We start from the raw sequence: 15,854 nt of genomic DNA on the forward strand, positions 1-15,854 counted from the left end.
CATTTTTGATACCTCGAACATTTTTTTCTTTCTTTTTTGATACGTATCATATCAATCCCATAAATGGAACTTTGATGGCTTCAATTCTTCAGGAAAGCTAATGCTAGGATCTGATCGCCATGGCCGGAGGTAAGTTTCTCAATAATATTACTCTGTAAATGAAATTTGCATGTTTTTTTCCAAGGAAAAATATGGGCCAGATTGCATATTAGAGATCAAAAACCATTCATTGTCCAAAAATCTTTTGCACCCTACAATTCTGACCCTCTGATTGTCAAGATTTATGAATTGTTCTCTTTCAACTTTCTAAGTTGCCCATCTACTCCCACAATAACGGTTAGGATAGTCCAAATAGAGAAGCTTTTTGGGGCACAGGGACCATTGAAAACGTGGCCCATGCCTACATTCACACCCTTTTTTTTTTCTCTCTCTATAAAATGGGCATATAACAATAAATTACCCTCATTTTTACCACTCAAAAATGGGAGTAAAATTTGTAATATGACCATTTTACGTTAAAAGAACAGAGCCCAAGTGAAAAAAAATGGGCATAAAATTTGTTTTACACCCATTTAGTCTGGAAAAGAAAATAGTTGGGAAAGCAGGACCGAAAACCATATGATTTCATGCGTAGAGGACACCAGCCCAACCAGAAACAAGCAAATAACAACAAGGTAAATGGGTGGGGGTTACCCAATTATATGGGTGGAGAAACCAACCCCAACCCTATATCTTATGTTCAATTTGTCAACTTCTCACACTTCCTGCAAAGAAAAAAAGGAAGACAAGTTCATGTCTTACCTAAACAATTCTGCTCTCAAAGTTGACAATGGAAGTGTTGTTTCTTCAAATATGATAGTGTTTTAAGGCAAAAACCTCTCAAACAAACTCCCAATAGAGAGATTCTTCTTGGCCCATCCACTAGACTCAGGTGTTGTGGTATTGGGAGAAACTTTCTTCACATCCAGCATCATAGTTTGCCCGATCTCTTGGCGAAGTGCTTCAATTGTCTTCATGTCTACTGGATTCCCAGAGGCATCCTTCACGTAAAACACATTCACTGCCTGGTCCCCTAGTGTTGTTACACCAGCTCTTGTAACTGACAAACCGTTTTCACGAAGAAGCCGAGTCAACTCGGAGAGTAAACCCACTCTGTCCCTTCCACAGAACTCCAATGTTACATCCTGAAGTAAACCAAATAACAAATTTAAAAACTGATTCAGGAAAAGGAAGACTCCATGTATGGTAGCTCCCTGACCAATTGTAAACCACTAGTTGATAATCATAATGACAGTCCATGCTCATAATGATAATGACACTTGAGAGAAAAAAATTAGCACTGAAGGTCCCCCATTAGAAACTAATCTTACTTAACCTGACTTGGAAGAAAATCATGGGGAAGAGCCATATAGTCAGTCCAAGATAATAGCAGCGACAGAACATGGTATAACTGCTATGATTTTAAAGTCCAACCACTTTCTATATGTAAAATTTTAAACTTGAAGAGAACAGAATCAAGGCATGTTAAGATTTAACCATGCCCTATTCATGTTGTATTTTCTCAATTTTTTGTTATATTTTTTCATATAATATTAAAAATAATTTAAAAAACAAAAGTCAAAATATAACTTTCTTTACTATTTAGTGCATTAGTGTTATACTATGCCATTATGTGTTACATAATTATATTTCTATAAATTGAACGTGAAAGGCAGTATGTACAGAATTATCAAACATTCAAACATGTGCAATAACAAATTCCACAAGGTGTTCTATGTTGGTATATCATTAGAGTGGTTATCTTGCTTATGTGCTGGTTTCTGAGTGCTTGTTGTAATGTGTTGTACTGTATTGTAGACTTGTAGTATGACCATGTACATGATTATGTTCATAGTTAGACTGATTTCTTTCTATTTCTTTCATGTTATTCACAACCGAGACCGAAATATTTTGGCTGAAACACTTGTACATGATTATGTTCATAGTTAGACTGATTTCTTTCTATTTCTTTCATGTTATTTACAATCGAGACCAAAATATTTTGCCTGAAACAAAGTGTTTCAGCCGAAATTTAAAACCATGAAGTGAGGGGGGGGGGGGGGGGAATCACGTAGCATGCACTATTCACTTTTGTGATATTTACATATTGACAGAAGTGCCCCTGTGACTTAGATGACATGAATAAATAACAAACACACTATAACATGACACACTATACTTAAAACATGTAACTAGCATCTTTCAACCATCAACCACCTAAGAAATTTCCAATCTACTAAGGATATTTTTAGGAATTAGACTACTTAACTTGTTTGCCCACTTTATAAGCACCTGGGAATTTAAAGCCTCCATATTTGAATTAGATAATTCTGATATATCCGATTTTCCAAAAGAATGAATGGAAAAGGAAGAACAATATCACCCCCCCCGGCAATTTGTCTGACTCAGTGCAAAAGAATAGTACAGGGATATGGCATCCATTCGTGCCAATATATGTGGGTTAGACACTTATTACAAAAGCTACACATCAGTTTAGATTCTCATAATTTGTTTTGTGACAATCACAATGTCAACAAAATGTCACAGAACCTACGGTTTCATGTTAGGACTAAGCATTTTGAGTAACGGGCCAAAATTGGATTGGATCCACAAATGTCCAAGTCATGATCGCTCGGATTATAATAAGAGAATTCCTCAGATCCCACTCTCAATGTTTGAATCCAAGTCCATTTGGATTTGGACATTGCTTTGAAGCTCTCAAGATCAAACAACAAAGAAGAAACTAATTTACCACCCTTACAATAATTGCGCAATGTATGGTACTGCCAAGTACAATAAGTTAATATTTACATATTTGAGCATTTAACTACTTTACCACCATAATTATAATTCATTCCAAAGAAAAAGGAATAGAAAGAGAGCATAGTAAAATACCTAAGCATAAGCAGAACAACCAATGTCTATGAGGCAAGCCTTCATCTTTTATGAGAGAGGGAAAGAGAAAAAAGGTGGATGCAGAGGCGCGAAGGCGGAGGGTAAAGATAAAGAGGGAAGCAACGAGATAAAAGAAAAAAGAATGAAAGAGGGGATTAGATTTACCGCCTTCGCAAACAAGAGGGAAAAAGAAATGGAGCACAGGATATGAGGGGTTGTTTTTATGTTTAATAACATGTGATGAAAATTACTAAAGTACTCCTATAATTTATACTAAACCCCGCAAACTATGTCAGGACATAGTTTTGAAATTCGTCGGACCCTAATGTCATCTGGACAACTTCACGGATCTTGAATGTGGATCCGTAAGTTTTCGGATCTTGAAATATGGATCTGTCTCAATATGGAGCAGTAGTTTTGGGGATTTTTGTCCAAAGAAGTGGGAGTAGGAAACTTGGTACATTTACATTAAAGTGATATCCTTCTTGTAGCAAAATAGGAAGTGCATGTAGCAATAAATCTGTGTTGCTTTCCACTGTTACTTGAAATTGGTCTGTGTGTCCCTTAAAAGAGCATAGAAATCCAATAAAAAAAGAAACGAGAAATGATGAATTGAAAAATACCATATGAAAAATGGCCTTCTAACAATCGATGTTTTCGAAATGGAAAATATTTTATTATTCTAGGAGAAAATTGATTTAAAAGTTGCTTTTACCCTGGTCATTTCTTGTAAATTGTTTCTGCAAAATATGGGAACCTTGCATCAGAAACTTAATGGAAAAATTTAGTTCATTTAACTCAATATGAAGGCTTCCAGAATCCAAACGCCTACGAGGATTTCATAAACATTTTCTATGGAATCTAATTTAATTATAACAAAAAAAGTTAAAGTACAAGAGAATATTAAACATATACAAGTAACAAGCTTGGTTTTTTTAAGTTTGATGGAGTATAGCACTGTTAGAGACTTTGAGTGGATTGAATCTCCCACATTAGGGAGCATATTGTTTAGTAACTTTTTATGCCTTGAACTGTCTATGAGAAGTGCTCAAGATGAGGAAAAGTACTAATTATGTCCCTACAATTAAAGATAAGGATGGGCAGCAATGCACTTTCTTAAATCGTAGGGGTGAAAATACTCATGTTCTCCCCAAAACTTACTTTTAGGACAAAATCAGAAAACATTTCGTCTATGCATTAAAAGGACAACAAGAGGATAATGGTTGGGTTAAATGTCGAGGTTTTTACTCACCTCAGATACTCTTCGCCGGATTGCAGCTTCAAGACACTTGACAACCCTTGCCTTTTCAACTTCTGTATCAAGGGTGCAACCATCCATGTGGCGTATATAATACTCCTGCAAGTAACAAAAAATCCTTAAGAACTGTTTGGAATATTAGTTTTACTTCGACAAAACCCTCCTATAAAAAGCTGCAAATTCTTTAAAACGAACACAAATCCCCTATGAACAACCAAAATGCCAAAAAAGTTCCAATAGTTGCAATCCTTATTAAATATGAGGGGAAAGCTAATGTTGGTTTGATAGGTGTTCGATCAATTGAGAAGTTTGAAATTGAGAGGCTTTAAGAAATACTCAGAACATCAAACTTTCAGAAACTTAGAACATCTATCCCTCCCCAGACCCCGCAATGGCAGGAGCCTCGTTCACTGGGCCGCCCTTTTTTTTTAAACAAACTTTCAGAAACTTGGAGAATTCCTTGTGATTTGTGTGTAGCAGAAGTTCAATGCACTGGAACATCGAGGGTTTCAGTATTTGTTTCAAATATGGTAAAGGAAAAAAGAAGAAAAAACGAGAGAAGAGGAAAGTTTCTCCATTTCATCCATGATAGGCTTTATTTATTAACAAAAAATAAAATTTAAATTTGAGCATCCTATCTCTGCTATAAACTATACGCCAAAACTCATTGCTTAGCCATAAACATCCAATCGGTGTACAAAATCACAAACATTATCACCAGCACTACCATCGAATTTGGATCCATAGAGAAATATGGATTATGGAGTTTGGTCCCAACCTCCACATGGAGCCAATCCTGCCCTCCATTTCCTTAATAATATAATTTATGGATAAACTGGCTAGCATTCCTCTCGTATGTACCATATCAGGAGAAGGAGGAGAATTTCCAATCACATCTCTCATCTCTACTCAAATTTGATTTCAAGCTTGTCATTCCAAAATTCTGTGATACAAGCTGAGGTGATTTTTGGTGGGATCATTTTTGCACTGAAGAAAATGAACTGAGAAACTAATCAAATATCATAAAAGTCTGGTTATGAGAACCGTAGATTTATTGAATAATCTGAAAACACCTTGAAACAAACCACACAATCAGAATCATAAAACCATGGTGAATTTATAGCAATCCAACTTTTACAAATTAGATCTGCAGTACTTGAGCAAGAAAAACCAAAAAATTGTCTAAGAAACAAATCATGAAATTACGATAAAAGAAATGGTCGAAACTTGACCACAAGATTACTGAAGAAACAGAAATAGTGAAATTGAGATAAAAATTGACTCGGTTGAGACTTGACCGCAAATCTTTAAAATCTCTTGAATGAGGACACATAATTTGAGAGAGAGAGATGAAAAGCAGGGCCCACTTCTCTTCTCCTCTGTCTTGGTAAGAAGAGAAGGGGTAGTTACTAACAATTTACCAGCTAACCAAGTATTCAAAGATGGATGCTAAGGGAACTAAACCCCACATCAGCCACATAGCTATGGCTCTCATATTTCAGCATAGCAATCCTCATTTACCAATAAATCTCTTTGCTTATTTATTTTCTCATCATGTATATGTATTCCAAGTTCCAACATGCATTGGAACTATGTTTTCTGTTCTTCTAGTTTGATTAAAAATGGAGAAAGCATGCTAGTAAGATTATAAATCAAGCCATTTATGTGGTAAAATGTGTATCTTTGTTTGCTTTCAAATTACTCTTTAAGGGAAAAGAAAGATTTCTTGATTGATTCTTGCCTGTATTGCATAGGGGCCGTCGGATCCAATGGAGGCATGAAAGACAACATATTGCATATCTGTGAGTGTGCACACAATATCAAACAACAACTTAGTCCTATCTTTGCACCTAACATTTACCACTGAGTATCCCTTCTCTTCGCAATGATCAACTGTAATAATTGGCTTGAAAGAGACAGCAACATCCCCATCTATCACTCCACCTTCATAGTCTCTGTCAGCAAACATCATCTGGTGGAGTCGACGATCTGTGTGGGTGAAACCAACAGAGAAACTTGTGTGGCCCCCCCTGTTGACATCACCTTGCCCGCGTAGAACATTCTTGAGCTGTTCCTCTATTGCCGATAACCGGATTGGGTCATCCAAAGCACGACATGTGGCATAATCGTTAATATAAACGACACAGGCTAAACGCATATTGTGGGTCCAAACCTCTGCGGCAACCACATTGCAATGGAGGTCTGCAAGAACGGCCGATATCTCAGATAGGAGGCCTGTTCGATCTGTACCGATGAGCTCAATGGCAGTGTAATCACCATTAGAATGCAAACCCACTCTGTTCCCTGGCCAGGTCTTCCCTTCTCGGACTAGAGTATTGCCCTTTGGTCCCAGAGCCTGTATTCAACCAAGCATCATAAGAAGATATGTTGGAAATTATGTGCACATATTTCTTTTTTGATAATTAAGAAAGTTTATTAAAATAAAGTAAAGCAATTATATATGATACAAGCGGTAATATCTGAGGCAACCACATTGCCAAAATTTAACATTTGGAATGATGAATCACAATAGAACACCAAGCGAAGATAAGGAAAGTATACCAACCTTAATAAAATTTAGATCCAGCACCGCGAAGAAAAAACAAAAAAATGTTGCAATGAGATGGATCAATTCAAACTGAGCACACATTTAAAGATAGTCAAGTATGTGCTCCCTCAGACAATTCATTTGTGTAGAAAAGAAACAGGGCCATACTTGGAGAGATTCCTACTATGCTGAATCTATAAAGTACAAGAACTTTTTTCCAACTCAAGTTTGTGTTACAAAAGCATTCTCCTATTCCTCGTCACAAAAATAAGATTATTTTTCAAGAATTTTTCCGTTCATGATTAAAATTCCTTCAAAAGTGACATTTTACAACATCAGTTAAAGGAGCAAATTGATAATAGCCTCGATCAAAGATGTTAATGAACAACAGTCCAATCAGAAATGATATCCTAGCAAGGACCGGCATGGCATAAAGTATTCAAAGTTGGTGTGGGATGAGAATAGAGAAAAAGAGAGTAAACAATTCATGCGGGAGGCTTTCTATTCAATGATAATTAAATGCACAAATTACATCATCTATATGTGTGTGTGTGTCATGGTTTTAAATTTCCACAAAAACCAACACGAAATGGCCGAAATGTTCCATTTCCATCCCCGCCGAAATGAAATCTCAATGAATTCGTTCCACTTTATTATTTCTGTCGAAATTTCAATCGAAATTCCCCAAATTCGATCGAAATGATGAAAATGAAAAAAGAAGAAGGAAAGATGTTATGATTTAGAATGTATAAAGCTATTCTATCTCAAAAAAATAAAAATAAAAAATCCACCCATAATCTGCTATAAATCGAAAAAATGGTGCAAATTAATCAAAGAAACACATTTTTTTCCTGCTCTTCCATAGTTCCATGGATTTTTTTTTCTAGAAAACCATGGTTTGGAAGACCCTAAAAAAAGTTAGAAGTTTTTTCGGAAAATTCTTGTTTTGGAAAATCCTTATTCTGTTTGGATGCCGGGTTTTTTTTTTCCTGGGATTTATGTGGGTAAAGGTAGGAGACAAAAGAGGGGACAATCATTAATTAGAGAAAGATATTATGATGAGTGGAGAGAGAGGGTAGAGAGAGAAAGAGAGAACACCCTTTTCAAGACAAGATTTTGCTGATGTCAGCAAGAAAAAGCTGATGTGACCACTAAACCTTTACCCACATAAATCCTGGGAACAAAAAAAACCCAGCAACCAAACAGTTTGGAATTTATTCCGTAAAACATGTTTCTTTGATTTGTTTTTACTAAGGCCCAATTTTTCCATTTGGAACATTTCCATTTTTTTTACTAAGGCCCTGTTTTCTACCTTTGATTTGTTGCATTTATAGATGTTGAGTTTGAAAGAGAGAAAAGTGAGAAAGGGTGTGAAAGATCAGAATGATCCCTCTCCCAAATTCCGACACTCGTACCCGTACCAACACTGACATATGTCAGTAGTTTGATAACTACTAAAACTTCCCATCAATGGGCATGTGGGGTTGTGGGAATAATACCCACACATTTTTTTTTTCTAATTTTATTTTTATTATTGCTAGAATAATTCCAGATCATTAAAGATAAGCAGATAAATAAGAATTCTCTTCTCCACGTTTCCATCAAGAAAAATGGCAGAAACAGAAAAACATTGCCTTTTGAAGTATATCATACTTTGTGAGTGTGCAATGAAAACATACCACACAAACAATATTTAATTGTGCATCCAAACCGGCTAAACAGTTAAAGAATCATGCTTCTTCCACGAAAAAAGAAGAGGGTAAAAACACATTAAATTTACCAAACTCATTACAGATTCAAGAATCATGCTCAACTTCAATTGTTGACCCAATAATCTTTTAAAATAAAGGGTAAAGTCAGTTTGGGTGTACAACCCACTTGCACTTTTAGTGCAATTTGCATATAAACTGCAATTTAAAAAGCCTTTTTAGATTGCATTTTACATACAAATTTACCCACAATGCAAGTGGGTTGCACACCTAAACAGGTTCTTAGAAGAGCAGAAGAACTGCTTAATTGTGTGTGTGTGTGTGTGTGTGTGTGTGTGTGAGAGAGAGAGAGAGAGAGAGAGAGAGAGACCTTCTCTATATATTCAATGGTTTTCCTGTCAGTCAGCTTATTCCCCTGTTTGTCGGTGACATGGAACACTGCAATCAAAAGGGAGTGAAAGAAAAACACCATCAGGTAGCTGTAAGCTTTTGATTTTGAAGAGAGAGAGAGAGAGAAAATGTTTGTTTTGAGAGGAAGTACCATCCATGAACCATCCACCATCTGATGAAATGTAAGCTTTGGAGATGGCTAGGTCTACATCGGTGAGGACCTGCACCACTTCCAACAGTATCCCTGGCTTGTTCACGCTGTCCACCTGCACCCACCGCCATGGTTAGATTACTTCTCACTTGCACAATTTCTCAACACTATTTGTATAGCTTCCCAATGGCATTGCTATTAAGTAGCAACTTGATGTCCTATTTTTGAAGCAGTATTTGTATACCTGCCCAACACCATCTCATTGAGATTTAAAGAAACCACAAACAGTTTGCTTGATCATCGGCTACAAATGGCGAAGGTCAACATTTGAAGGAGAAAATGTTTTATGATCGAAGGGTTAGGATCATCCATTTGGTATTTGGCTCTTGAGCCCAAGCCCATACGTTCTAGTGGTGGGCCCCTAAATCCATGGACATGATCACATATACATGTACAAGACTACAAGATGAATGGTGGGGCCAGGAGCAACATAAAATTGAGAGGGCGAGTCTCTTCAGCATTTCTTAAAAAATCTAAAAAAAAAGAGAGAAAAATGAGTGTACCTTCACTAATGTACAGTCATTGCAAGTATCGTTATCTATTGATACCCTGCATTACGAAACAAATAACAATAAGATATTTGTCAATAATGTCACAATGAAGTAGTAGAGGTTCAATGTACTATTTTTATACACTTGGGGCTCTATTTATTTATGCCCCATAAATTTATACTTAGGAAACATTGTTCAAAGTACATACAGTCAAGGTATATGTTGTATGTAAGTACATATTGTATGTAAGTAAATATAAAATGTTCTTCAGTCTCCTCAATTAATTTTTTGTAATGCTCACAACAATTATGGACTGTGGCATGGCAGTGACAATGGAACTAATGGCATATCTTTTTTTCTTTTTTCTTCAAATGATAAAATTCCAATGACAAATGCAAGCAGGGCAACAATACCAGACTCTCACTTGACAAGACAACAGTTCCCCGAATTTTTTTTCTTGCCAAACAGATAAATATAAAATCTAGTGCACAAGTAACTTGGGCGGCCGGGACAATGATAAATAGTTAAATGAAGGAAGTGCCACGCTGCTAGGGGTAGGGAAGACGGACAACACGTGTCTAATAGCTAATGCTCTCTAATACATTACATAAAATGTGGTCACCAACATTATTACTTACATCATCTATGGAGATGATACCCATACTATCTTATTTTGATATCTCCACTAATTTTATTGTAAATTTCTCGCCTTGTTTTTTGAAAAGGGCTGGGCCTTGTAATAGCGAATGAAGGTAGGGTAAAATTAAAAAAAAGAAGAGGAAGAAGAGGAAGTCATTGTGAGTTTTTATATGGTATCCGCGTGTGGTTGTGCCTTTGTAAAACATCATGAGGCCATGCACACGGCTTTAGTCTATCCCGGTCAGACACACCGTGCCTAAGATAAAAGGACTATTTAACTTTTCTTGGCGCATGTGAATTTTTGCTATCTGGGAGGTTTGAACACAAGTCCTACCATGTTAACTTGCCAACTTCTCCAAAAGCTTGAGAAAGGCGTTATTTATCTTTTACACTTTAACAGGAAGGAGCATAAGCCCTCCCTTTAGTTTTTGTCAAACATTAGTAAGAGGGGGTTGAGTGTAGATATTATTTCATGATCATTTATTAAAAAAAAGTAAACATGGAAAGAGAAGATATAACTGGAGAGAGAGAGAGAGAGAGAGAGAGAGAGAGAGAGAGAGAGAGAGAGAGAGAGAGAGCACCTTGGAGGGTTTATTCTGTGGTTTAAAGTCTCGTACTCCGGATCAAAGTAAGGCCAATAAACTCTAGCCATGCATGCCCAACTCTGTCTCTATGAATATCAACACTGCAGACTATAATATAAATTAAAATAGAGATTAGAGAAAGCAATAGTAAATGACTAAATGAAAGATGATCAAACTCGACTTAAATTAATCAATCTCAGCAGTTCCTATCCATTTCCTTCGCCACCCATGAAGGAGAGGATAGAAAATGAATAAAGCCCGTTTAAACTTTGACTAGAATAATCTTCATGGGCCAACTATACATGTGGCATGTGTGTGTGTTTTAAGTGACTAAGGGCCTCTTTAGACACCACCGAAATTCGTCCTTATTTGCAAATAGGATTATTTAGGCACATATATAACTATCATAACCATTATTTGCGCATAAGATTATGTGCAAATAAGACTATATTCTTATAATATTATACGCAAATACTTAATTTTCCGTTAATATATGATACATGGAAAAACATGAGCAGGTTTGATGACTATTTCCAAACATTACTTAGAATTTAAGAAGGTTTTTATCTAGATTTAAAGTTTAGATGCACATAAACTAATTAGTAACAAAATTGAAAAGATATATAATCCAAGGGTCTCATGAGTATATTTTTAAAAGAAGGGATGCCAGTACAAAGAAGGGAATGCTTATATCACTCAATTATCAAAAGAAAAAAAAAGAAGTGGCATTATATGTGCCATAAGTCACAACAAGAAGATAGAGACCAAAGTAAAAAAAAACAAAAAACAAAAAAAAACCACGGCAACACTGTTTTATGGGTTCTTATAAGATTGATGCAAGGATATGAGCTAGAAAAAGTTGGTCTTTATTCAGGGAGAAAATCTCTACAGATTGGAGGTTTAGAATAGCCCAATGGCAATAGTTTTTAGTTCATGGCCTATACATAGCAAGACCTAGATAAATGGTTTTTATCATTGACCAAGTGGACCCTACATTCTCTTATCCTAGTGATAGACTACTCACTTTACCCTCTACTTTTCGAGTTGGGTGCTAATAAAGTTTGGGGAAACGTAACAGCCTCCCAAATATGATTAGAAAAAGTGTGCGAAGTTTATTTCCCTAATACAGAGGTGGCTGCTCTCCCATGCAACATTCCATCCGCGAAATGCCTTTCCCGATGGATGCTGGCAAATCCCCAACAACTATGTAAAGTAGGGTGTAAATGGATATTCGAAAATTCGATTACCGCATCCGGTAAATGTTAATCCGATCCGTTTAATATCCGAATCCGAGAAGTAAGTACTTCTAATTTATTATTAATAATATCATTAATATTTATTTTTAGTAATGACACACTATCTTTTGTTTCCAAAATAAAAGTGAATTTTCTTTTTAGAAAAAAAAAACAAAACAAAAAGTGTTTTGGGTAGGAAATGAAGTAATATCTCATTTTAAGGGTATTCTTGGAGTTTGACATGGCTTTTTTATGAAGCAACAAATGTGGGCTGTAGGATGAAAGAGATAAATGGATGATGGTGATTGAAAGAAGATGGCATAGCTTATGGAGAATTCTAAAGCAAAAATGCCATTTAGGTCATTGATGGTAAATGGACGGCTCAGATTAATTTTTTAACTTGGGATTATATAAAAACCCAAAATGCAATTAAAAGAGGTGACTTCTAAGGTTTGCAAAGACAAGAGCGGAGAAAGCAGGAGGCTGAGACACCATCTTCGGCATTCCTTGGTGCCTCCAACCCCACCAAAATCCATTGTCGCCCCTCTCCACCTTCTCATAGCCACCTCCATCACCGCCAGTCACCTCCATCTCTAACCCCATCCCCATCCCCATTTCTCTTCATCTTCCACCATCAGCACCCCCATTTCCTATGTTCAAAATATCCCAAGCCCATTCCATTATACACAAAAAAAGAAAAAATCCAAAGACCACTATCAACACCATCATCTATCCCCACCGCTTCTCTCTCTCTCTGCCTTTGTTTTAAAAGTAAAAAGATGATCTCATATATTTTAGGGTTTGTGAGTTAATTTTGTGAAGAGAAGGTAGAGGTCTGGTTTTAGGGTTTGGAAAATTAATTCGAGTAAGAAGGAGAAGAAGATAAAGTGCTGCAAGTAAATGTTCGAATTTATCGGAAAAACAGATACGGATAATATCCGAATTCGAACAATATCCGACGGATACGAATTCGGTAATAGATATTAAATATCCATCGAATTCGAATTCGAATCCGAATTCGGATAGTGTATACTGTAATCCAATTCGGATATAGCCATATCCGCTTCGAATTCGATCTGTTTACACCCCTAATGTAGAGACTACAGTGTTTAGGTCTTTAGGAAAACTAACCAAATTCCCCCCCCGGGGGGTTGCAAAATTGAGGAAGGATTAAAGGAAGCTTCCTTTTTGGGGCATCCCTCTACAGAAAAGGAGAGAGACGGAAGCCGTCCATGCTGTGGTGGAGAAGAATATTTCTACGACATATTGTGAGGCGTGGAATAGAAGAGGTACAATAGAAGAAGACACGCTGCACAGAACGATTGGATGACCAAAATAGCTGAGGTCACATTGTGTCATTTTGTGCGGGCCCCACATAAGTATGCAAAACTCGGTTTTTTTTAAACTGATATCGGCAGTACAATGTTTAATAATTGCACAAACTCAGCTTCTCTTCTTTTTTTTAATTGGCTTGTGATACCTTTTTGGGAACTGCAATAACTTTTGACAGCTTTTTAAATAATAAAAGAGGAGTTAGTGCAATTATCAAAACATTGTGCCAACATCCTGGCTAAAAAACGTTTTCGAAATAGGCTATGAAACGATTTGTAGCAAAATGAAAACGCCAAGAATGCATTTTAGATTTATTAAGCACTTTTGAAGTGGCAACTTTCCAACTTTGCCTCTTCTATATTTTCCTTTTGTAAATGTCAAAGGCCATCTTCTTCATTTTTTTTTCCTCACACAAAAAAGAAGAAGAAAGAAACCCTACAGAGAATTGTTGCCGAACACATCCCATTTCCGCAATAAATCCAGATTTTCACCATGAAAACGAGATAAAGGGTTGCGTCATGCGTGTTGACTCTTGATTAGTAGAATATAGCCAGAATCTAAAACAAAATTAAGGCTCTGTTTGGATTGTAGGAAAAACCTTTCTGATGGAAAATGTTTTCCTTAAGAATTTTTTTTCTTTCAATGATTTAGAGAGAAATTATATGACTATTGTTAATTTGAAGGGATATTATCATAAAATGAATGTTTTCATGTGTGAAAAAAGGTAGGAAATTTTAAAAATATTTTCCTTTCCAAACTTTTCCATGGAATTCAAAGAAAAGTCTTAGATAGTGGGCTAAAATTAATTGCCTTTGGTTCCAATATATAATGATCATAAGCAGCTGATCAGTACCTTCTCATTAAATTGGTCGTTCGGACCGTAATCTGATTCCGGTAGGACCAGATTCAATGGCCCAAGCTAGTAGTGGCCCAGATTGAGATCACCAGATCACTAATCACTTTATTTCACTATCAGCACAACCATACTTTGAGAATGACACTATACTACTCACCTTGTCTCACACTTTTCTGATAGGCTGCTGAGCAGTTTTCAGAGCGAATTAAAAAGCTATAAATTGAAAAGAGTAGTAGTGCCGTTATCAAAATATGGCAGTACCTGCCCTCTTGTACTTTCCGACGGAGGAGGCAAGAAAACGTGTAGGATTTGGAACAAACAAACACATTTTTTTTTTAGGATCTCTTCTAAGAGTTTTTATATGATGGCAAACCACCTCGCCCTTGATTTTTGTCCGACCAGAGAATTTATATGGCCGACCGGAGAATTTATATGATGCCCGACCTTCAAAAATGAAGGGCTAGGTGGCTATTTTGACGGTCAGGCATCATATAAATTCTCCTCTTCTAAAGCAGAAGTTTCAAACACAAGACTATTTTAAGAATTGCGCCAAGATAAAAGAAATTTCAAAGAAAATCTACATAATCGATCTCACCGCTAAAGGAAACTGGAAGAGAAAAGAAGAAGAAGAAGAGAGATTTATCTAATCATTCAGATTTAGCAAGATCAAGCGGACTATGTAAAAAACGCATCAGATAAAGAGGAGATGGAGAGGAAAAAAAAAACAGAGATGGAAATCGAAGAAAAGAAAATGCTAACCTTTCACCAGCTGAGCTTTCCGAAATCGAAATCCTCAATCAACAAAACCCAGAGAGAGAGAGAGAGAGAGAGAGAGAGAGAAGAAAAAAGGGATCGTTGGTGAAGTGGAATTATCGCCTTTGGACGTGGAAATAGCACTTGCACACAACATGCACCTCACACGTTCACTACTAAGCTATGACTATCAGAAGGAGGCCCACCCCCTTCCTCTTCTTTCTAAACAAACGACACATATAAGCGACATTAAATATCTCTAATTTTCTATTCTTTTATTCTTTTATTCTTTCATTTTTTTTTATTATTATTATACTAACCGCACTTCCCTTTTTGTTTTTCTATAAATAACTGCTAAATCAACAGTTTCTAATTTAGTTTATGAAACCCTAAAATATGTGGACCAGATCACATGGATGGGGCATTAGTGGGGCCCATAAAGTTTATTTTAACAATGAGCTTAACAACTACTGTGGATCTTTCCTTTCAACTTAGCTGTTAAAATTCTTAAAAAAGGGAATTTGCTAGGGTCCTTTCGCAGCTGGTTTGTCCCTTGTCAGACTAACCACCCTGTGAATGGAGACAAATGGTTGGTGTGACATGCATGCAACAGACTAGCCGTGAAATTGCTTTTGTGATGGACACTAGCAATTCCCCTTAAAAAAAAAAAAAAGAAGCTATGAACAGCTATTATAAATTCATAATACATGATATTTCGTAAAGGGAGGAGTGTAATTATCAAAACTTGAGAGTGACGAGGAGTGACGACACCATTTCTCTTTATTCTATACCGATTAAGTATTTATATAAATGGGGGTGATATAGATACCCTATATATTAGGCATGACACCCAATCAGTTTGGTTGTATGTGTAAAGAAAAGGACAATCAAATAAGACAAAATGGTAGAAAATG

General features: G+C 36.3%; 1 protein-coding gene across 3 annotated transcripts; it reads right to left on the bottom strand.

Annotated features, from left to right (window-relative positions):
- Positions 1–664: 664 nt before the first annotated feature.
- On the bottom strand, positions 665–15,140 carry ACR3 (ACT domain repeat 3). Of its 3 annotated transcripts, none has more exons than XM_077393676.1 (8): positions 14,947–15,140; positions 10,762–10,865; positions 9,554–9,599; positions 8,991–9,105; positions 8,820–8,887; positions 5,934–6,548; positions 4,187–4,291; positions 665–1,184 (listed from the first exon to the last, which is right to left on the bottom strand). In XM_077393676.1, the coding sequence occupies exons 2-8, from the start codon at positions 10,830–10,832 to the stop codon at positions 864–866; spliced, it is 1,341 nt and encodes a 446-aa protein (XP_077249791.1). In that variant the 5' UTR covers positions 10,833–10,865; positions 14,947–15,140; the 3' UTR covers positions 665–863. The 3 variants fall into 3 exon arrangements, with proteins under 3 accessions (XP_077249791.1, XP_077249790.1, XP_077249792.1); XM_077393675.1 differs by having other exon boundaries at positions 10,762–10,872; XM_077393677.1 differs by lacking the exon at positions 14,947–15,140 and adding an exon at positions 13,131–13,263 and having other exon boundaries at positions 10,762–10,872.
- Positions 15,141–15,854: the final 714 nt, after the last annotated feature.

The sequence above is a fragment of the Tasmannia lanceolata genome, unplaced genomic scaffold, assembly GCF_043159265.1.
Source record: "Tasmannia lanceolata isolate RefF3 unplaced genomic scaffold, GAP_Taslan_0.1 ptg000013l, whole genome shotgun sequence".
Lineage (NCBI taxonomy): Eukaryota > Viridiplantae > Streptophyta > Magnoliopsida > Canellales > Winteraceae > Tasmannia > Tasmannia lanceolata.